The following is a 22725-nucleotide window of genomic DNA, read 5'->3' as shown; positions in this document are numbered from 1 at the left end:
TCAACTCCACTGCACCTGTATGAATGTGTCAACTCCACTGCACCTGTGGTGAGTGTGTCAACTCCACTGCACCTGTCTGACTGTGTCACAGACTTCACTGCACCTGTGGTGATGGTGATGTGTGAGCCTGAGTTGAGTGTGTCACACAATTTACCTGCACCTGTGGTAATGCAGTGCCTCCCTTCTCAGGCAACTGCATGTCTTCAGCTTAAGTTTACTTTTTTTCTGAAAAGAATGTACAAAGACAGCATTCAGTTAAGGATTAATCACTATGGCAACTGAGATACGGGGCTGAAGGGGGAGGATGTGTTCTCCCCTGAGTTTCCTGCCAGCTGTCCTAGTCAACCTCTGAGCCTGAACCCAAGCCAAAATATAGACTGTGAAACTATATCTGTATTTTATAAATTGGTACAAGTATCAGACTATAAAAAGAAGACTTAATCCCCGGAATTGAATGACAGACACTTGGCACTCCTGCCAGTGTTTGACAGGAAAATAATGGGTCGCTTTGTAGTAAAACCTGGATTAATAGTAAAGCCTTCTTTATATTATCGCAGTGTGCTGTAAATGAGAGAACTAAGCAAGTTGCCGGGCTGCAGTGGGTGTGTCTTTTTTATAACCAATGAAGATTTAAGTGTTGTTGAGCATATAGTAAACTCAGAATGTTGTGTATCAGGAACTTCTGGTGTATAGGTGCTAGATTAACAGTTTGTAGATTACTTCAGCCGGGATTTCTGTGCACTGCGGTGGGTTTGACTGCATTGAGTTTATACAGACTGTGCAGGGAGGGGTGGGGTGTTTAGGACGAGTAGACCTAGAGGAGAAGGAGCTCCTGTTATTGTGTTTTTCAGGGTACTGAGTTGTCTTTGGTATAAAGTTTATGAGGTAGTCCAGTAGGTAAAGTTTATCGTTCCAACATGTTAACAGAATTAACTCTTCGTAGGATTTTTCTTAAGTCTATTAATTTTTCTTTTCTACATCACTATTAACTTTATGCAGTTTTATCAGATAGTTTGGATTTTTTTTTCAAGTAACAAGTAAGATTAAGGTTTCTAAGATTGCTATCTACATGCATGAGGTTATGGCACTGTCGGCATGAAAGGAGCTTTTGTGTTTTATCCCTAGGAGGAAGTTTGATTGTAGGTAACATTCTGTTCCACAAAAACAATGTATCATCTGAGTGAAGAGAAGGACAAGCCAATGCTACTTGTACACATAGGCCTATTCCCTCTTATAACTAGGGTTCAGGAAAAGCTGTGGCTTTTCCTGAATATCCAAAACACATTCACCTCCTTGCAAAACAAGGTGCTAAAATTACTCAAAACAGAACATAGACTTTTATTATTGCAATTATGATAACTGCTTAAACGTTGAGTGAGGGGTTAACTGTGCTGTAGGTCTGAGCTTTTAGGGTATTTATAAGCTAACTGGTGAGTCCTCTAATTTAGTTAAGAATCTGCCCTGGAATATGGCTGGTTTCCCATGAAAAGTGATAAGGAAAATATGCATGCATGCATACATATATACATACATACATACAGTTAATTTTTAAGAAGCTACAAACTTATCTAACAGTTGTGTTGTGGGTGATTAATATTTACTATTGATTTACCTTTTAGTTAAGCAGCGGTTATTCCTAAACCAGCTGTATACCCAAATCACCACACAGAAACTAGGATTTATTTAATTAACCTAGAGCACAATGCTGGGCAATAGTTACTCCATCCTAAACCTCCAAGCCTGCATAGTTTCCTACCATTCAGATTTCAGCCACTATACGTGCTTTTAGTCATATCTGGGATCCGATTCATCTCTCCTCCTCTGCTCTACTCCTCCTTCCTTCTTTTTCCTTCTCTCCGGACCAGGATGTCCCACGCTATTCTCTCCATTGCACAGCACTAGCTGGTTGTTTAATTGACAATCACAGAAGACAAATGGTGGTATGTTTATACAAACTTGAGACAGGTGATGCTTCTAAGCATCACGATGCAATGTCCAGATTGAAACCAGATAGTGGGGTAGAGAAATCAGCATTTGAATGAACAAGGGTAAATTGTATACATTCCAAAAGAACATTATACCAACACATTGGATTATATTAACAATAGCAATTTTTCTTATTAGGAAGTGGTATAATTTTAACTGTTTTCCTAGCTGGTAATCTGATTTAATAGAGAAATTGGCTTTGAACAACTTCTTGATTTAGACAGTTGTAAGATTTTAATAATTTACAAAATGCCATTTCTTTAGATAATGCCTCTAGTAACAGGATAGAAGTTCAGAGGTAAAAAGCCTCATTGAACTCTTACTGAGTCTCCCCAGTGAACTAAGGGAGAGTAAGCAACCACAGTGCTTTGCAAATTATATTTTACCCATCTACAAAAGCCATTTTATCAATCGGACATGGCCACTTACTAGAAACACACACTGTCTTGTCATCTGAGAACACTGCCTCTGTACATGGAATTCTGAGTTACTCTATAAACATAAAATTGGGAAATACACACTGTGTTTCAATTTGAAGAATTTTAGGAAAGTGTATCCATGTCTTTCATTTTACTTATTTTTAAAATGAGAAGCAAAGGGTCTCCTTCAGGCCTTAGGAATGGCTGTCAGCTTCTATCCTTGTGGCCTTTCTCAGTGTTTATCTTCTTGTGTTTTCCTTTCTTGTCCTTTAATCTCTAGTTAAAGATTTCAGATTTGATTTTCTAATATGTGACATATTAATCCTTTTTAAAATATATATTTCAAGGAGTTAAACTCTGTCTGGACTCAAGAAGTACACTGAGGGTTGGAGATGTAGCTCAGTGGAGAAAGTACTGATTGATGCACAAGCAGGAGACTGAGTTTGAATCCACAGACTCACATAAAGCCCACTGAGGAAGCAAATGTCTAATCCCCGTGCTCCATAGGGAGATGGTGTGTGGAGATGAGAGAGTCCGTGGATGCTCACAGCCAGTTATCCTGGGCATGCACATTAGCTAACAACACAGAAACTGTGCTTAAAGGTAAAAGTAATAATCCACATGCAAGGTTATCCTCTGACTTCCGAACACACACATACAAGACTATGAGGAATAGCAACTCTACCAAAGATATTCTGGCAAAGGCATGATTTTTACATTTTCTGAATATTGTGATGGTTAGTGTTAGCTATCATCATGACTGGATTGAGAGATGCCAAGAAAATTGGTAGTCAGCCTCTGTGTATGTCTTTGATGGTATTTCTGGATAAGGAATATGAAGATTGGTAACCTAAGGGGGAAGATCTGCCCTCAACATGATCTGAACTCTGGCCAGGTAAGAAAGCTCCCTCACTTCCTGACTAGATCCTTCCTGAGTGGGTACACTACTGCTGCTGTTGCCAGTGGCCATCAGACTTTGGCAAGTCTATAATCTTTGAATGCCAGCTCATGTCAGCAACTCTCCAAGGGGTTTTCAGACCTTCAGACCCTGATTAGTGCTGCCTTACTAGTTCCTCTTATTCCAAGGTTTCTACCTTATTAGACTAAGCAACTACTGGGTTCTCTGGTTCCTCACCTAGGGATGGCCATTGTAGGATTATTCAGCCTCTGTTCATAAAAGCCAGTGTAATAAATCCTTGTGTGTTTGTGTGTTACTCTTTTTTCTTTGGAGAACCCTGATTTAATACTTGTACTTTTCCTTTACCTAGAATAAAATTCAGCTTTGCATTTATATTTCCCAAATTTCTCTGCCTTCCACTTTGTACCACCACAAACGTGTTATCTCTTTCCTAGGTTTCCACTAGTCCCTCCCTCCACTGGAAATAAATCACCCTTCCTCTTAGGCTTTTTTTTCTTCACTCAGCAGAAGAACTTTGTGTGGCTAGTTCTTGCTTAAATAGTTATTACAGAGTAATATTATAGTTACTATTAATAATTAATAATTGTGTTAAGACTTATCTCTTCTTTTTAAAAATTAAAATATAATTATATCATTCTCTCCTTTTTCCTCCCTCCAATCTCTCCCATACACTCTTTCTTCCTTGCTCCCTCTCAAAATCATGGTCTCTTTCTCTTTAGTTGTTACTGTTTTACACACACACACACACACACACACACATACACACACACACACACAGATATAACTACAGCCTGCTCAGTCTGTAGTTAATCATATGTGTACGTTTTCAGGGCTTACTGCTTGGTTTTAGATAACCCATGACGGGGCTCAATCCTTGGGGAACAGTTTTTCTTGCTCTTTGCATTCTTTAGGTGCCTTTAAGAACAAATAAGCCTGAAGCTTAGATTTTCCTAAGTAGGATGTATATCTTGACTCACCTTTGATAACCTAAAATGATATCTTACATATAGTTCATAATTAAATAAATGATTTTTCAGAAAATCTGAATGTTTAGTTTTGTCAAGGTCCAGTGGCTTCAGATACTGGTTTGGTCTTGGGGTGTTTGTTTTGGTTTGGTTTGGTTTGGTTTTCAGTGTGAGGATGAGCTCAGGGACTTTGTACTTGCTAGGCATGCATACTGCCATTGAACTTTGCCCCAGCCTGTGTTCTAAAGACTTTAGGTGGTTTGATTCATCTTTTCTATGAACAAGTTTATAATTTTTCTGGGAATCACCTTACTCAAAGATACCTCTAGGGTATCCAGACCAGAGTCTTATATATGGATGAGAAGCTGTGGTATTCTGACACACAGAGTTTGGTTTTGGCCACTGTTTGGCTCATGATGCCCTCTCCAAAGTAGTTTCTAGATAACCTTCTTCTATCAATACTTTTTGCCTTAGAGCCAACCTTATAGAAATTTCCTCACTTAAGATCCTCATTCCAGAAGTCCTGTCCCATCTCTAGAGGGAAAGGCTATGAAGAACACTGGGGCAGATAGGCCTTGTTAGTTTTCTCCATTCAGCCTGCCAGCACTTATGCCTGTGCAGTAAAATATCCATAAAAACCAAAGAGGATGGGTTTTGATCTTCTGAATAGCTGAGTGTGTAGAAGTTACTATGGTGTGGCACACCCAGAGTGGGCATGGGAACTCCATACCATGCCCGTACAACTTTGCCTCTGCTTAATGCTTCAGTATGTGGAATATCCTGAGTAAACTAAGGAGCAGGGGCAAGTGTTTTCCTAGGTTCTGTGAGCTGCTCTAACAGGCACAGCTGTGCTATACTAAGGCCTGCAATTGGCTCAAGAGTCAGGGAAATGCTGGTCTTGGAGATATGGTGCCAAAATTAAATCACAGGATACCAAGTGCTTGATCACTGCTGCTAGTACAGAAATCTCTACACACTGAAAACAGAAGCCTTTTGTGTAGACTGTAGTGTGAAAGCAGTTTTCCTTAAGCATAGAAATGCTCCCAGGTTGGTCTGGAGCCCTACCCCCAAAACCACACCTAATCTGTTGGCTGATCTTCCAATTCACACTTTTCAGTGCCAGTCATCATTGATGATGTGATGAGAACTTATTGTAACTTAACCTCACATGTATCTGTGGTTTATGTGTGTTATAAGACTTAAGGATAGGACTCTAATGTATACTCTAAGACATGAATACCACTACTTAGCAATGGCAACAGAGAGTGAGCCTTCAGCAAATGCTTGTTACTAATAATCCCACATGAAAATATTACAGAAAGCAGTTCCTACCACCATTTTCACAGTAAAACTCCCTTACCTCAGCTGCTCAAATTACAAATGGTCACCCTGTCAGATAATGCAGAAGGATTAGTCAGGTTTGAGCAGCAGGCATACTGGTTATGCATCATTGTGGTCATAGTGTGACAGGGGAAGCCAAGTCAATAAGGAAGCATGTAGAGAATGGAGGAAGGAAGATGGCCTTGTGCTGTGCAGGTAGTGAGGATGTGACTCCATCCTTTGTCTCCCACAGTTCTGTGAAATGTCTTCAAGTTTTTTACATTTGTTTAGTTTGTGTGTGTTTCACCATGCATGGCCCCTCCCCACCATTTTAGTTACTATGTGTGGAGCTTGTAGGAATCAGTGTTCTACTTCCACCCTGTGGGATCTGGGGATTGAACTTAAGTCATTGGGTTTGGTAGCAAGCACCTCTATCTGCTGAGCCGTCTACTAGCATATTCTATGAAACGTCTTACTATAGACTGGACATGGAGGTGCAGATTTCTATAGTGCCAGCACTCCAGAATCTGAAGCAGAATTGTAAGTTCGATACCATCCTATACTGCGTGTTGAATTGTGGGCTAGCCTAGAACACAAAGTAAGAGATCCTGTCATAAAATCAACAAAACCATTACAAAATAAAGTTGCTTTAGACTGCAGCTGTTATACCTTCTGCGAGGAAAGAGCTAGAGTTGCCAACTTCAGTCTCCTCTTCCTACCACATGTTTGTGTTTTTAATCTCTTTGTGTTCTCAGGCCTGCCTGTCATTTTTAAACATATGCAGATAATGTGACTTTGGAATATATTTGGGGTGGGTCCTGTAACCAGTTGGTTTTTCTCCCAAGCAATGGCTTAATGTTTAGGAGTAGTTTTTAGCCTTGGGTTTTTTGTTGAATACAGAGATTATGATAACTTTGCATAATTAATTTGAGTGTTTTCACCATCGTACAAAGGTCCTTAAACAGTTTTGTCACTGTAGATCCAGCTGCCACTTGTTTGGATTTTCTTACACTGTACTGTCGGTTTTGACAATGCTCCCAGTTCCATGCATTGCAAAGATAAGTAGATTTATGCCTTTGTATGTGCTTACAGTTTGGCACTTAACCAGAGCGATCTCTTTTTAAGTCTTTTGTTTGAACAGATGTGTAAACAAACATTGCTGCCTCAGACTTCACTGTTTAAGGCTTGATAAAGACAGAAACTGAAAGAACACTTGATTAGTAGTCTTCATGGCATGCTTGGTGTGATCAGGATGATGGAAGGGTATGGCCACACATGATGGTAACCTTAGAGTGTGTTTAGAGCTCTGTGCTAGCCTTGGGAACAAGCTGTAGGCTCCAGACTTTCCTAGAATAGCAGGTACTCCGTTTATCTTAGAACCAGCATTCTGATCTGACCCTTCCGTCTTCATGACCTTCCACTGCCTTTGAAAATCTCCTTTTAGTTCTAGTTCCCATTACTGATCAAACCTGGCTTTGGGGACATCAGCATGGCTGGTATATCCACTTTTCTTGTGTGCTCTGAAAGGAGCCAGATCCATTCCACATCTGCCCAGTCAAAGATTCTACTAGTTCCTGGTAGCCTTCCTGTGCACCACTGTAATGAGTCTTCCTCTGCAATGTCCAGGGTGAGGCGAGTCAGAGAGGTGCTGTGTGCCGGTTATGGATAAGGCTCCAGAATTAGTCCCAAGAGAGATTATCCATAATACCTTTTCTGTAAAATAGGAGCTAGAAGCTTATCTTAGTTAGGGTTCTATTGCTATGAAGAGACACTATGACCACCACAACTCTTATAAAGGAAAACATTTAATTGGGCCTGGCTTACAGTTCAGAGGTTTGGTCCATTATTGTCATAGTAGGTAGTATGGCTACACACAGGCAGAGATGGTCCTAGAAAGGGAGCTGAGAGTTATACATCTGGATCAGCAGATGATCCAGATGAGCTTCTGAAACCCATCCCCAGTGACACTCCTTCCAATAAGGCCACACCTCCCAACAGTCTCATTCCCTGTGGGCCTATGGGGCCATTTTCATTCAAAAACCACCACAAGTCTTTTTATGATTGTCTTCAAAAGTTGGCCTCATGGTAGGTATTGTGGCAAAGTTGTATAACCACAATATTCTAAAGGCCGAAGCAGAAATACCCAAGTTCAAGGCCAGCTTGAGCTATATCATTATTTCTAAGGTCTCCTGCAACTGCACTGAAAAGCCCTGTGTTTAAATTAAAAAAAAAAAAAAAAAGTTTCTTACTCTCCTGGATATTAATCTCTTAATCCATTTGCACAGGATGTGGCTACAAGGGTCTTTCCCTGTCATAGTCTCATTCCATTATGATGATGATGATGATGATGATGATGATGATGATGATGATGATGATGATGATGATGTAGTAAGTGCCCTCTATGGTTCTTTAGCAGTTTGCCTCCAAATTTATTTTTTACTTTAATTAATGTTAATAAAAGGAAGTCTTTGGCTTTAACAAAAACATTCTTTGAACTATACAGTGCTCTTTCCTAGTATATACATTCTACATGTGGCCAAATAAACAGAAAAACGCAAATGTAATCATACAGCTGTGAGGTAGAAGGAACCCTCCCTTTAACGTATACTGACATTAAGTATTGCTGTCTACAGTTTCCTTTTCTTAACCCTTTCATATTGAAAAAGCTGTAGCTTTTTTTTTTTTTTTTTTTGAGTCTGGAATAAAAAAATGTTGCTTAAATGAGAGTAAGGCACTTTGGCTTAGGCCTATTGCCTTGAATTACAGAGAATGTACTTCACTAAAGAAATAAGAATGAGGGCTAGGGAGATGGCCTGGCAGGTAGGTAAAGGCCAGCAGCCCTAGGACCCTGTGATAGAAGAAAAGAACTGACTCTGAAAGTTGTCCTTTGACCTCCCCACACATGCTTTGCCATGTGAGTACAAAACAGATAAATAAATATAAAAAATAACTTTAAAAAATAAGATCCAGTTTATCCAAGGCCATTTGACTGCATCATACTGTTTTAGGAAAGTAAGCAACTTTCATGCTATAACCAGTGTACACCTAAAACTGTAGCAAGTAGTTCAGAATTATAGGTGATAAGACCCAGTGTGAATTCATTTATTCTCTCAAGTTGTATACTTTTCTTATTCTATTTTATTTTCCTACATGGAAAAGGGTTGATTTGTATTACCGTGAGTTTCAGATTTGCAGACTATACATAGTGCATAAGAGTCAGGTAGACAAGCTCTTAGGTAAAGTGAGAGAGATGGGAGGGTGTTCAGTGAGCACATCCCTAGCACTCTTCCTACACAAGTGCCCTCTTGGGTATTGTCCTCACATGGGTCTTCTATAATCACAAATCAGAAGCATTATCCAGCTTTAAATAGCAGTTTTATATTTTGAACCACATTTTATAGGGAAATAAAAAAATCAACAGTAACTCAATAGCTTTATCAAAGTTAATGCAAAGCAATTATTTATGGAGTTTTTGAAGTAAGCAATTTCCAAATTTAGTGTTTAATCATTGGTAGATGGGGAGACTATTTTGGCCAACCTATGCCAGAGCCATTGTCCTTTGTATAAGTGTTTTATATACTGAAATTTAATTTTAATAACATTTTTGTAAAGACAACACACTTTTTGAAATTTTAGTGATATAAGACTAGGTTCCACATAACTAACTTAGTGTACTTTCTACCTTTTTGTCTTAATCTAAAAGTATAAAGGGATAGGAGTGGGCCCTTGTTTTTCCATTTTCAACTGACAATTTCATGTAGGCTCCACACATCCAAAGAAGGAAGAGATGTTACTTAGCGCTTGTTAATTAGAATTATTACTTTGGTGTCTTCTGATAGGTTCACCTTTGTGAGTAACCACCTGGTTTTTATTTAGTACATCTTATCATCAGATGGATTTATTTTTGTGTTTATATTACCAAGGAATGCTTACTGCATTTCTTATATTTGTGTAGTAAGTTATATTTTTTTAGCAAATATTCTAGAAGTTAGATTTAATTTCTTTTTTTATACAGATACTATAGTGGACATACCTAACAGTGCTACGTAGTTTATTGGTCCTCAATAGCCAGTAACATAGCAGTTACTGAATGATAGGCTTTGGGAAGTGTGATGTTTTCTAAAGTAAGAGTTTAGCAGAAATGCGCCTACTCAGTGAACAGTACAGAAGGTTCTTTCTTAAAGCCTTTCTTATTTTTACTACAACCATACTTAAAATTCAGAATTTATGTGTAATGGTAGCTTCTGACCCATTAGTATATCAGTACCTTTGCCTTGAAAAAGGACTTCAGTGAGATGGTTTGGTTTTCTTTTGAGACAAGGTTTTATTGTTATAGCTCAGGCTGGCCTCAAATTCACAACCCTCCGACCTCTAGTACTGAGGGTCTGGGACTACAGATGTCCACCACCATGCCCAGCCTCAAGACTAATATGAGTGCTTTGCCTACATGCCTGGTGCACACAGAGGCAGAACTCCTAGAATTGAAGTTCCGGATGGTTTTAAGCCACCTTGTGGGTGCTGGTAATCAAACCTGGGTCCTCTGCAAGCGTAGCAAGTGCTGTTAACTGCTGAGCCATCTCTCCAGTTACCTAGTCTTGGTATTTTTAGGCAGCTGCCTTAGTTACTTTTATTGTCACTGTGACAAAATACATGACAGAAGCAACCTAACAGAAGACTTATTTTGGCTCAGAGCTTCAGTTTGTCATGGTGGGGAAGGTATGTTAGAGTTCGTGGCAGCAAAAGCAAGTGGCAAAGACTCCCAAATGTCTTGGCAAGTCAGGAAGAGGGAGATCAAAAGCAGGGCCAGGCAGTAACCCTTAAGGCTAACCCCTAATGGTCTATGTCTGTCAGCAGAGCCTGCATTCCAAAGCTTCCACAGCCTCCTTAAACAGTGCCACCAGCCGGGGACCAAATGTTCACACACATGCGCCTGAAGAGCATTTCATATACAAACTGTAACAAATTTATGGAGAAAGCATTTGCGATGCCAGCTTCATGTCTGTAATTCTAGCACACAGGAGACAGAGGCAAGACAATTGTGAGCTTAAGAACAGTGACCAGTGTGAAATTTACATAGTGAGTTCAAGGCCAGCCTGGTCCATATACTCAAATAATGTCTCAACTAATTCACCAATCAGTAGAATGGGGGATAATCCTGGCTCTGCAGAAACAGTTTTCCTTTCTTCCCTCACCTTGTAGTTGCACAGTTTCCCATCCGGTTCTAACGGAGTGATCCAGTTGTTTGTCCGTCCTCCTCTCCTGGAGGAAGAAAGTGCTTTTAGCTTGCTTTCTTGATTTGTATAAGCAGCTTTCCCCCTCTGTCCTAATGTTAAATGAGACAGTGTTACTTTTTAAATTCCTAATCCACTTTGTTCTAGGGACTTAGTATTATTTCTTAGTATTTTCTCATTCCATAGTTTGAGCTCACATGACCTGGAATTGTATCAGCACAGCTCCAGCTTCACTGTGGCATTAACTGCCCATCTAAGCTGCTGCAAAGAGTTGGCTATACTACTTTTTGATAAAACAGTGAAAACGCCTATGTAACAAGAGCACTGAACTATTTATAAATTGATGTGGACATGTTTCAAACAGAATAAGGATTTTTTTTAAACTACATAAATGGAGCTGCCATGTAAACCATCACTTTGTAGTTCTTTCTGCTCCCATATAGTTTAAGACAATGATAAAAATAAAAAGTCTAGGCTCTTTTGTCTGTGAGATGTGTGGATACTCATACAAACACCTTGCAAATACAGCCTCAGAAGGTTCACAAGTACCTTCTCTGGTCCCACAACCTTCTTGGGGTGGGTGGACTTTGGCAAAGGACTCTTAGTAAGAAAAGTCTCATAGTCCCTAAGATTCTTGTCATGACTAATCTCTGGATCTTGTTGATGTTACCTTACCTGACAACAGAGAGAATTAAGATTGTAGATGTAATTCAGGTTGAGTCAGGCTGATCTTGTGGAATTAACTGGATGGCTACCATTAAGGATACTAACCAGCTGACGAGAATCCTTTGCTGTGAGTGCCTGGGGTTAGTATAGTCATGTTCATTCTCACAAGTAAAACCTTCCCTGTCTGTACTCACAGGGCTCAGGACAAGGACTGTAGTCCACATCTGGGAGTTAGGAAAGTATGGAAATGAATTGTCCCCTAGAGCCTCAGAGAAGGAACATAACTCTGCCAGCACTTTGATTTTAGTCCAGCGAGACCCATGTCAGACACACCTACAGAAATGTAAGGTCAGAAGTTATGTTGTTTCAAGCCAATAATACCGTGGTAACTTGTTATACAGCAATCAGAGTGTAATTCGCTACCTCCATTCCATACATATAATTCAGCATAAATGTGACAGCACGTATATTCCTGAAATCTTTGTACAGTTGAGCTAAATACAAAGTTATGTCTTGCAACCTAATTTCAATAAAACGGTAAAATTATCTATTAAAGTAGCAGTCTGAAATCATGTCTTTTTAAAAATAACAAAAGATAGGATGTAGAATTCATGTGAGGAGAAAAATGATTTTTCTCATTTTAGGACTCTTGTTTTAAATTGTGGAATATGTCAGAAAATCTAATGACCCATATGTCTAGCATCTGTGGTTGCAAAAGCTGAATTCCTGAAGGATTTCTAAAACCGATTCTTCAGATGTGTATAAAATATGAGACTTGTAATGTCAAAAAGAGCAACCACATAAATAATTGAAAAGAGCCGTTGCCCAGCACCATCTCTCCATGGCTTCAGACATCAGTGCAAGAGGAAGGAGCGTTCTTAGTTGGCAAAGTTGCTCTCTCTGCTTACTCTCTTTACAGTGACGTGTGCCCTCACTGTGTTTGTGATGGAAATAAAAACATAACATCTCTTTTGAACTTAGTATAAAGATCAGTATTTTTCCTGTATAATTTTTTGCCATATGGTTGCACTATCTCCCGTTGTCTCTGCTCTTTCCTTGCATTTCAAAGTATGTTTTCCATCACTTCTCCCTTCTATACCTACACTACACTCGGGGTTACTGTATCCTCCTAATTTATAACTATCATCACAGGTCTGTTTGCTGCCTAACCCATATATTGTTTCTATTTTGTTTTAAAAGTATGTCTTAAAGTTTGTAGTTGGCCCTGTGCTTATACAGTGATTTGTTATTTTTGTTTTTGTTTGTTTTGTTTGTTTCCAGATAGAGGAATTAAAAGTGGCCCTCAGATTGTCTAATCCCTGGGATCCTGCCATAGAGCTCTCATATTAGCTGCACCTGTGGCCTCACAGTGGCAGGGTTTGAATTTTAGGACTGTCTGAATTCTTTTCCCTACCAAATCACAAGCCTTCTTTGGATATAGAAGCCTTTCTGTACTGTTTTGGTATTTGTACCTCACTGGACTCTGGTTTTCAGTGGTTCTCATCCAGATTTTTTATGTGATTTTCAGTATAATTTTTCATACCACCCAGGATATACAAAATCGGATTCTCCAGCTGGGGACCCAGCTGGCCATTCTGTCTTGTCTCTATTGGTTCTTTCTATCTAGAGTGAGATGCTAGCCCATACTTCTGTTCTGTATATCACTGTAGGCTTGTCTAGCTTTGATTTTTAAATCAGCTATCCTTGTGGGGAGGGTGTGCTATGCATGGAACCTAAGGCTTTGCATGTTTTGGGCAAGCATTTTACTATTGTGCAATATCTCCAGCATTGCTGCTACTGCTGCTTCATGTATATTTCTCGTACAGGGGTGGGTATATGCTTATTGTTCTTGAGACAGTGAGCCCTAGGATCTTCCTGCCTACTTCCCAGTGTCTGGATCACAAATGTGCACCACTGTATGCAGCTTTGGTGAGTTCTGAGGATCAAATCTGGATCTTTTATTAGTAGTAGAGATATTAATACTTTTTTATTTACTCGTGTGTGTGCACATGTACTAGTGCCACAGTGATATGAGGGTTATTTTCAAAAGTTGATTCTCTTCATCCACATGTGGGTTCTGGCAATCAAATTTAGGTCATTTGCAGCAAGCACCTCTCCCCACCAGGCCATATAGCCAGCCCCAAAACAGATATTCGTGCTTGTGCGGTAAACATCTTACCAATAAAGCTGTCTTCCTAGCCTGTTTCTTTGTCCTTTATTTTAGGGAACTGAATCATTTCCACCACCACCCCCACCCCCAGCTCCAGACTCTGCAGGCTGTGTCCTGCTGGCTTCACAGTCATTGCTATGTCATTCTTGAGTTTTTTATTTTCTTACTTTTAAACTTAAATATGTTTTGTTGCTGTTGTAAATTGCTATCTATTATTTTTATTTTGGAATGGAATAGAACTTTCCACCTGGCCATACTTGTCACTGATATTAGAAGCATATAACATTTTTTCTTGTTAGATCAATTCGCAAACAGACAGCCCAAAAAGTTATTATAAATAAGTTTGGTTTTATTTGTAACTTAAAAACTGTAGACAATTTTTTTAAATACTGAATATGCTTTAGTCTAACAGTGGTTGACAAGTAGGAAAACTAGTTTTCCTTTTTGTTACATAACAGTTCATTTTTGTAGTTTATATGCTTGTATAAAATTAGATAAAAATTACTTCATAATTTTTAGAAAAACACAAACTTTAAAAATAAGGTGAACTTTTGGGTTTGATTTTTAAATACAGGGCATGTGCATGTGCTATAACATGCATGTGTAGGTGAGTGCACGGCTCTCTGGTGGTGGTTTTCCTGCTTCCTGTGGGGTCTAGTTACCAGGCTTGATGCAGGCATCTCTTCCTACTGAACTGTCTCTTTAGTCCTGTTTTATTTGTTGAGATTGGGTCTCATGTTGCTCAGGTTGGCCTGGTAGCCCCTATGTTCTTCAAAATAAATGCCTAATCTGCCTACCTCTACCTCCAAATAGCTGAGATTACCAGCGTGGGCAGCCACACCTGGCCTAGATAGAACAGTTCTGGCTTCATTCATTTAACCATTGACCCACACCTGGCCTAGACAGGACAATTCTGGCCTCATTCATTTAACCATTGACCCACACCTGGCCTAGACAGGACAATTCTGGCCTCATTCATTTAACCATTGGTGTTATCTTCAGGGTACCTTTGTGTCATCTTTGTGTCAGTACATCCAATTCTGTCTTCATCATCCCCAGCAGTTGCTTCAGTTGAATAATGGGATCTGCTTTACTCTAATGGCATTCTTTGTCATATCAGTCCAAAACTGTTTTTTAAACTTAGTTTTTCTTCCTTTTTTTCCAGACATACAAAAATAAGGTGACTGCAGACACAGTGACACCTGCAGAAAAAGATCAGCCACTGATTTCCTCTCCTCTGTATATGTCCCACCCTGTAAGCCAGAAAAAGAAAGATGTCTTCCATATAAACCACACAACCTTCGTCATTGGAGAAACACCAAAAGGAATCCGCAGGTATGTTGTATGTGGCAGCACTAGACTTCAGGCCAATTCTCAGTAGAAATATAGCTTCATAATAAAATATATAATTATAACCATTCCTTGTATCCAAATTTCAGAAAATCTGAACTTATAAAAATAAAAACAAATGCTTTTGAGACAGGCTCTCACTAAGTAGCTCAGACTAGCCTAGAGTTTGCTATGTATAGTCCAGGCTGGTATTATGAATCTCCTGCCCTAATTCCTGAGCTCTGGAATTATGGAGATGTAGGAGTATGGGACAAACATGGGAATGAGGCAGTCTCCAGGGATCAGGTGAAGAAATGAGGAAGCCAGGATTTCGATGGTTTCGCCACACATAGCTATTCATGTTACCAAGAATGGTGTCAAGAGATGGTGAGGGAGCACAGCCAGCCTGGCTCTTCTGACCTCTGTGGACAGTGGAGATGATATACGCTCCTGCTGAGAGTTGTTTTCTGAGCTGCCTGGCAAAGGAGAAGCACCAAAGTCACTCGTAGAGCTGGCATAAGGCCAGGTCTTCATCTTGGCTGGCAGGCTTGCGGCAGTGATTTAACAGGCTTTGCTTTTTCATTGTGGCCAGTTATTCTTCCAGAAGACTCACTATATTTCCCCATCCTCAAAGAAATTTGGGTCTTGGTCCTTTACACACAGCAGTGATTTCTTCTTGCTTCCCTTTCATTGTTTTCTCGACCTATCCCAGAGAAGAACTTTCTCATGCCAGGTAAAAAGGTAGAGTAATATTAGAATTCCAGGACCTGCTTACACACCCCACCCCTGCCTGTCACCACCATACTCAGTCAGAGTCAAGGCTGTACCTTGTAGCCACCAAGCGATGGACTTCTTGGGGCTTTCAGCACCTCTAACCCTCAGAAAGCAAAGGCAGTGACATGGTGATATCAAATGTGGTCCAGCCCCTTCCCAAGAGGAAAAATGCTTTGGAATTTTAGCATCATAACTTCTGATAGACATGCTAATGGATTCCTAACTTGGTTTTTATTTTCCCTTTTCCTAAAGCTACTCTACTAATATTTTTCTCACAAAAGTGGTTAGCTTATTTTCTGATAACACCTTGCATAACACTTTTGCATTTTCTTTAATTCTTAAAGAACATTCTATTGAAGTCCTTGAATTAGGAAAATGAGTTGGAAGGCAAAAAATAATCATTCTGTAAAGGGCAGCCACGGGCATAATTCACTCAAAGACTCCTTGGGTTAAATACTGGTTAAGCAACTCCTCCCAGGTGTGACCTACCCCAGGGATACAGGTGAGATCATGCATTGTCTTAGCACATCAGAAATAAAGTTACTTTAGCATCTGCCGCGACATCACTAAGTCTTGGATGAATAAAAGATACCACCTAAAACCTTACTGCTCAATAAATCTTTATAAATAAGTACATTTATTGGGTCCTAAAAATGGATTTGGAGATACGTAATAGAATGATCCCATCCTATTACTTCAGCTGATATGAAAATGAAACTAGTTAAGAGCATGCTTGTGTTCCAACAAGAACATTGGCAGTTTCCAAGACAGACAAGTTTCTAGGACAAGTGTGTTTTTACTTGTAGAATGACATACACTGTTGTAGCTAAGTGTGACTATTGATCAGGTGTGGAATCTCTGAGTTTGGGATGTGTGACAAGACACTAGTGAGCTCCAAAAGCTATGACATTTGTCTCAGCCATACAAGCATGTAGGCACTCACCTTAGGCTGCCACTATGGCCACAAGAGGCATAGTTTCTGTCCTGTGAGGCAGAAACAAATAAACAAGAAACCATAAAAAGTGGTGATGTTAATGCTCCTAGTCATATACCTTTAAAACCATTCCCTAAGAATGTTATATGTAGGACAAAATTCAGCCGTAAAACCTGCCAGTGCAGACCCATGATTGCTGGCCACTTGTGCATTTTCACTTGTTCTGCTGTGCTCTGAATCTCCTGAGAACTGGCCTTGAACGGTTCTTGGCTCATGCTTACCTGACAGGTAGAGGTGACAGCAGGAAACCTCTTCTCACCCTGCTTGCCCACCAGAAGTCTCACCCACTGTGACTGCCAATGGAGCTGAAGTCACTCCTTCATCACAAGACTCTACCTTGATTATTTTGCTTTGACTCCCGTAGCTAGATTGAACTTTGTGAAGCAGGGGATGGGGGTCTTTTTTGCTGTTGTGTAGTTTGTACAGTGGCACCTAGGATATAAGAGGACTCTGTTGTGTCAAGTAAAATACAATTCTAAACCTGTGGAGCCTTTAACGTGCACTGCAGAACTGGCTCTGGTTTTATCTGAAGATAAATGTGCTGGCATTGAGATTAAAGCTCAAGCACAGCATCAGCAAAGAAATACACTATATCTTATTTTTAGTGGCGAGGGGGATAAGACAGAGTCTGTTGATGCCCAGACTGGCCTTAGACATACCATATAGCTGAGGATGATCAAGAACTCAACCCTCCCACCTTCCCATCCAGACAATTGGGAGCACAAGAATGTTTTACCATGCCTGGCTCAAAACTGGGACCATTTAAAACACCATTATGCTAGTTCCCTATTCTGTCCTTATGAAGATCTTAATCCTGTGGGACCCATGCCTTACCCATGACCTTATCTTCAACCTGTAGGTCCTTTTGCTGATATTGTCACATTGGACTTCAGTGTGTCTAGGGAGCAGGCACAATTCAGATTTCAAATCCTTCCCTGTGGAAAGGAGCAGTCTGTAGCTCAAGGAGCCTAAGTACTTTTCTGCCTCCACTTTACCAGGGCTCCATATTTCTGTGTGTGTACATATAGAAGTGTTTGTTGGTCTTATTTTAGGATGACAACTTACTTCTTCAAATAACATCTTACTCTTTTTGTTTATTTGCTTTCTTTGGTTTTAAAACAGGGTCACCCTACATAGCCCATGTTACCTCAAACTTTCCATCCTCTTGCCTTTTGAGGACTAGGATGGCAGCTATGCACCACCAGGCTCAGAAAATAGTATCTGGCTTCTGAGATGAGTTGTCTGCACTAAAGTTAAATCAGCCAGGAGAAAGAACTACGGTTACAGTTTTTCTTTTAAGCTCAACAAAAAGCCATGTAAAATTCTGTACTGTGAGGTAAAGGGCAATTTCTCTTTAATTTTTTTTTAATTTTCTATTTATCAAAGCCATTCTTTAACAATATTATTCTATAGGACTTGCATACAACATAGATTCTCAAATACAAATTGTATAAATGATGATTCTCCTGTCAGTCATAAATTGGCTGACTGAAGGAGTAGCCTGCCAGGCTCCCATAATTCCCAGGAAATACATAATCATATAAATCAGAGTTACCTAAAAAGCGGATGATTTAATGAGCTAAAAGACCATTTCTAGGTCCTTTAGGGAAGAGGCATGTTCTCCAAGGATGGAGTTAAATTGACGTCACCAGACAGAAAAGGTACCTTGCTTTGCCTTTATGTTTCCAGCTACTGTTAATGAGCACATTAAAAGTTCTGAACTGCATTGCTGTGTGAGTGCGGGCACACATGCCACAGAGCATGTGTAGAGGCCAGAGAACAACTTTCTGGAGTTGGTTCTGTCTTCTCCCTTAAATAGATTACAGGGATTGAACGCAGGTCTTTAATTGTATTTGCTGAGCTATCTCAACAGCTTCCTGATGAGGTCTTTAAAAATAAATGTAAATGTAATAAAAAGAAAATAACTGCTAGTTTTATCTGTTCAATCTTTAGAAAGCAGTTTGAAGAAATGGCCTCTTTCTACAAGCTGACTGTAAAGGAGTTTGCTAAACAGGTAACTGGCGCCACATCTGCAGAACGACAGAGCATGCTCCGAGACTTCTACAGTCTTCAGCACCCGGAGGGAAAGGAGTTGTTAGTGGACTCTGCTTCAGAGATGGTCAGATCTGTCCACAAGGAAGAAGAGAAGGTCAGGAAGAACTCTAAAGAAAAAGAATCTCTTTTAAGAGAAAAGCCCTCAAATGATAATACTTTGTCATGTAATGATCCCACCAACAAAATGTCTCAAGTCTACAACCCAAAATTATGTGAAGGAAAATCAAGCAGATGTCACAATCATAGTTCCCATAAAGAAAAGACATTTTGTAGTGATACAAAAATTAAGAGATCCTCTGTCAGCTTTACTCAGGAGACTGACAGTGAGAGGAATGACCACACACCCAAGAACACCACGACACTCTTCCATCCACACAGCAAGTCTGACACCCTGAAGACAGAGCTAGGAGATACCCCAGGACAGCAGCACAACCTCACAGGCCCATGCAGTTCAAGAAGCAGGGCAGAAAATCCAATGTCAGACAATACCTCTGTAGAAGGCTTACTGGGTGACACCTCTATTCTTAATGACCTCTTTAAAAGCCGTGGGGAAGGTCCCACACGGCTGCCAAAAAATGTTCTTTCACGACCTGTGGCAAAAGCAAAGCAGAAGCCAAAAGATTTCTGGGACATCTTGAACGAGCAGAATGATGACAGTCTCAGCAAACTCACTGATGTGACAGTGATAGAGACGCTGTGTTCGCACACACCCCGCACCACAGCCTCCACAAGGAAAGATGAAGTAGATGCTTCGCTTTGGAAAGCAAATGATAAGTTTTTATGGAAAACATTTACCTCAAATGTTGGTGATAAAAGCATAACGAGTACAGAGGGAGAGTAGGACATGGGTGTGCCATTAAATTAGTGTATTGTAAGCTGCTGGCCATTTATTGTTCTAGATGGTATTGTATATAAGCATGGTAAACAGCTGTTTGCAGACATTTATTACTAAATTGTTACTTTAGTGTTGTTTCTACAGCCCAAAATGTTATCATGGGTTGTCTCGCCTTAATATCTGGTTTAATCATTAACATCCAGTTTATGTAGTGCTGGGGATCAAACGCAGGACTTCATATACACCAGCAAGCACTCTGGCCAACTGAGTTCTATTTCCTGCCCTGATTTGATCTAGGGAACAAATGTAATTGTATCATATTATAAACTCCTATTTGTCAGTGAAGCCCTGTGTGATTCTGTGGCCTTACGTGAGTGACTTTTCCTGTATGTGCCTCTTCCTCATATGAAAGATAACAGAACTGAGCCAGATCAGCACAGAGCCCTCCACTTTTAAACTCCACAATCCCCAAATCAAGTGGCAGCCACTATACTCTTCTCACTGGCATTGTGAAGTTATTGTATTCCTTCTTCCTTGGAATAATGTTCTGTAACTATTAAATTATCTTAGATAAAAGTTGTAATTAGGACTCAATATATGGCATTATGTTAAAATGGAAATTTTATAACCACTCAGAGTCCTGTATAAGTTAGTGAGCTGTGATGCTAAAGTGATGGGATTTTTGTCTTTGGCCAGGATACCAATGCCTTAACTTTTCACATTACTATGATTTAGTAAATTAAGATTTGTATTTTAACTTTGTATTTCTTAAGTAGAAGGAAATGGATAAACATTTGGTTTTAATTGAAACCTCTTTATTGAACTTAGTATGTGTGGTATACATACTCTGGCATGTGCTCAGTTGGATTTATTTACTTGTAGCATTTTCCAGCTGCCAGTCTGTGACAGGTGCTGGAGTGTATAGGTGACAGCTACAGGTGAAGCCAAGTAGGTCCTGCCTGTATAGCCCCCAGGATTGAGGCTGGCACACTGAGGTGTCAGGCTGGTCCCTGCCCACACTCAACTAAGCTTGCAGTACTGATGTAGGAACTATCCATCCAGAGAATAGCAGCCTCTCCAGGTTCCCCACACACTGGAGTACTTGAAAGTTATCTTATTCGTTTCTTTGTTCTCTTTCAGTAAGAACCTCATGAACCCGTAATGGTAATGTTGTAACAGTGTTTTAGTTCACCTGAATCTGTGTTTCCAGGGCCGAGGTCCTTGGTATTTGGCTGTGGGGAGACTGTGTTTGCAGGAGCAGAAACCAGCCCCCAATGACTGCAGTACTCTCAGTGACCGAAAAAAAGAGAGGGGCTCCCAAAGTCTTCTCAATCTCTGCTGGCTTCTAGCCCCACTGCAGTCCCAGGGGATCAGGGTGGAGGCCTTTTATTAGGAGAGCAGGCTTTGGATTACTCAAACTAAGAGCTGCTGCCAGTTAACCGCCTGGCTATTTGGGGCACACCTAGGTTGCTGGGTAAGTCAGAAGCGTCCAGGGATAGGTGTGCCACTCCGAAGACGGCTGACCTTCTGAGGCTGGGCAAGGCGCAACTGAGTTCCTGGGCTTTTCCTTTTCCATCTGCAGCAGGACGGACCACAGCCAATTGAGTTTGGCCTCACTCTGCGGGCTAACTGCAGACCCCGGGAGCCCCAAATGAGAACTTCTGTATACTCCGGTGCCTGGCAGTTCCCGCGAAGGGTCCACGAAGCCTGAGCTGGGGCCTAGCGCCGCTCTAGCTCCCTATGGCAGGGCAGAGAATCTCCTCTAAAAGAGAAGAAAGGCTAATGGAATAAAGCTCTGGCGGCAGCGATGGAAAACTCCGGAGCTCACGCCAGTGGGGGCGCGTTATCGGCCACCTGCCGTGCAGCATCCCTCATCCCTCACAGGGTGAAGCCGTGGGTGGCCCAGCTTTGGGGGTGCAGGGAGTTTGAAGGACTTTCGCCCAAAGGCGGGGATGTTGCGAGTCTGCGATTCTGTGGCGTCCCTATAGTATCCTAGCAAGGGGGTGAGCATGATCGCCTGGAGCGGGTGGTTGGTCGAAGGTCCGGGTAGGGATATGGACAGTCATTAGGTGGGGACCCCCGCGGGGCACAGCTTGGAGCAGTGGGCTGGTCGAGTAGACCGCAGGCCGAGAGGTCCCGCCCCCAGGAGGCCGGAGGCGCTGGCTTTTGCTGTCTAAATCTTTCTCAGCTGATCCCCAAACCACTGTCTTGGGAAGCTGCGGGCGGAGGCGCCCCCCCTCCCTGCAAGCACCTAGACAGAGCTGCAGTGCGAGGAAGGAAGTGGGAAGCTGATAGGGTGGAACTCCTAGCAAGTTCCGGGCGCAGTGTTAGCGAGCGCCCTGGGGACGCCAGGGACGACAGGCACGCCCCGCAAACGCGGCAGGCCAGCCCGGGAGGAAATCGGACTTAGCACCTTGGCGAACTCCACTTAGATTCCCCCGCCAGCTGCCCCGGGAAGCGACCCCCCCACGTCCAGAAGCACTCCCCACGCCGGTGCACGCCCTACCCCTGCTGGATGAACTGCCAGTCCTAGGCCACAGACCCCCTAGGACAGACTCTGCGGCTACCTTCCCTGCCCTCCCACCTTAAGGCTTCCCTCTAGGCCAGCGCCTTCTGCCAAGCTTCCATTCCCAACCTGTTATCACGTCCTGGAGAGAATGTCTCTGAAATATTTCCTGAATCCCACTGCCAAGAGCCTCGAGTTTCCGTCCTTCCACCTCCCATCTGGATGCCTGCGGATTTCTCCTCGGGTTCCCAGGCTTCGGCCTCCTCCCTCTCTAATCCATTTTCCACACAGCAGCCCCAAAGCCTGTTGAAACACAGGACCTTGGCTGTAAACCTCTCGTTTCCTCTGTTGGGGGGCCCGGGTAAAGGGATTGGCCTGGGGAATAACTACATCAGTTCGCATTTATTGAGCATTTAGTGTGTCGTTTAACATTTCAAGTGGTTTTCACATTTAATCTGCCCAGGACCTCTCCTGGGCAGGTGCTATCTGTTTTATTGAGGAAGAAACTTAGGCATGGAAGCCACACAGCCCTGCGTTGGCAACAGCTGCTCCAACT

The 22725-nt window shown here is 41.4% G+C and overlaps 1 protein-coding gene across 1 annotated transcript in view; it reads left to right on the top strand.

Moving 5' to 3' along the window:
* Positions 1-20442, top strand: part of Ercc6l2 (ERCC excision repair 6 like 2) — a 90672-nt gene extending 70230 nt beyond the window's left edge. The window contains exons 18-19 of the mRNA XM_055598034.1: positions 14842-15011; positions 18727-20442. Coding sequence (XP_055454009.1) covers positions 14842-15011; positions 18727-19669 — 1113 coding nt within the window. The 3' untranslated portion in view covers positions 19670-20442. The remainder of the gene's footprint in view (positions 1-14841; positions 15012-18726) is intronic.
* Positions 20443-22725: the final 2283 nt, after the last annotated feature.

The sequence above is a fragment of the Psammomys obesus genome, unplaced genomic scaffold, assembly GCF_907164565.1.
Source record: "Psammomys obesus unplaced genomic scaffold, mPsaObe1.curated_primary_1811, whole genome shotgun sequence".
NCBI classification, from domain to species: domain Eukaryota; kingdom Metazoa; phylum Chordata; class Mammalia; order Rodentia; family Muridae; genus Psammomys; species Psammomys obesus.
This window is presented reverse-complemented; position numbering and strand designations above follow the sequence as displayed.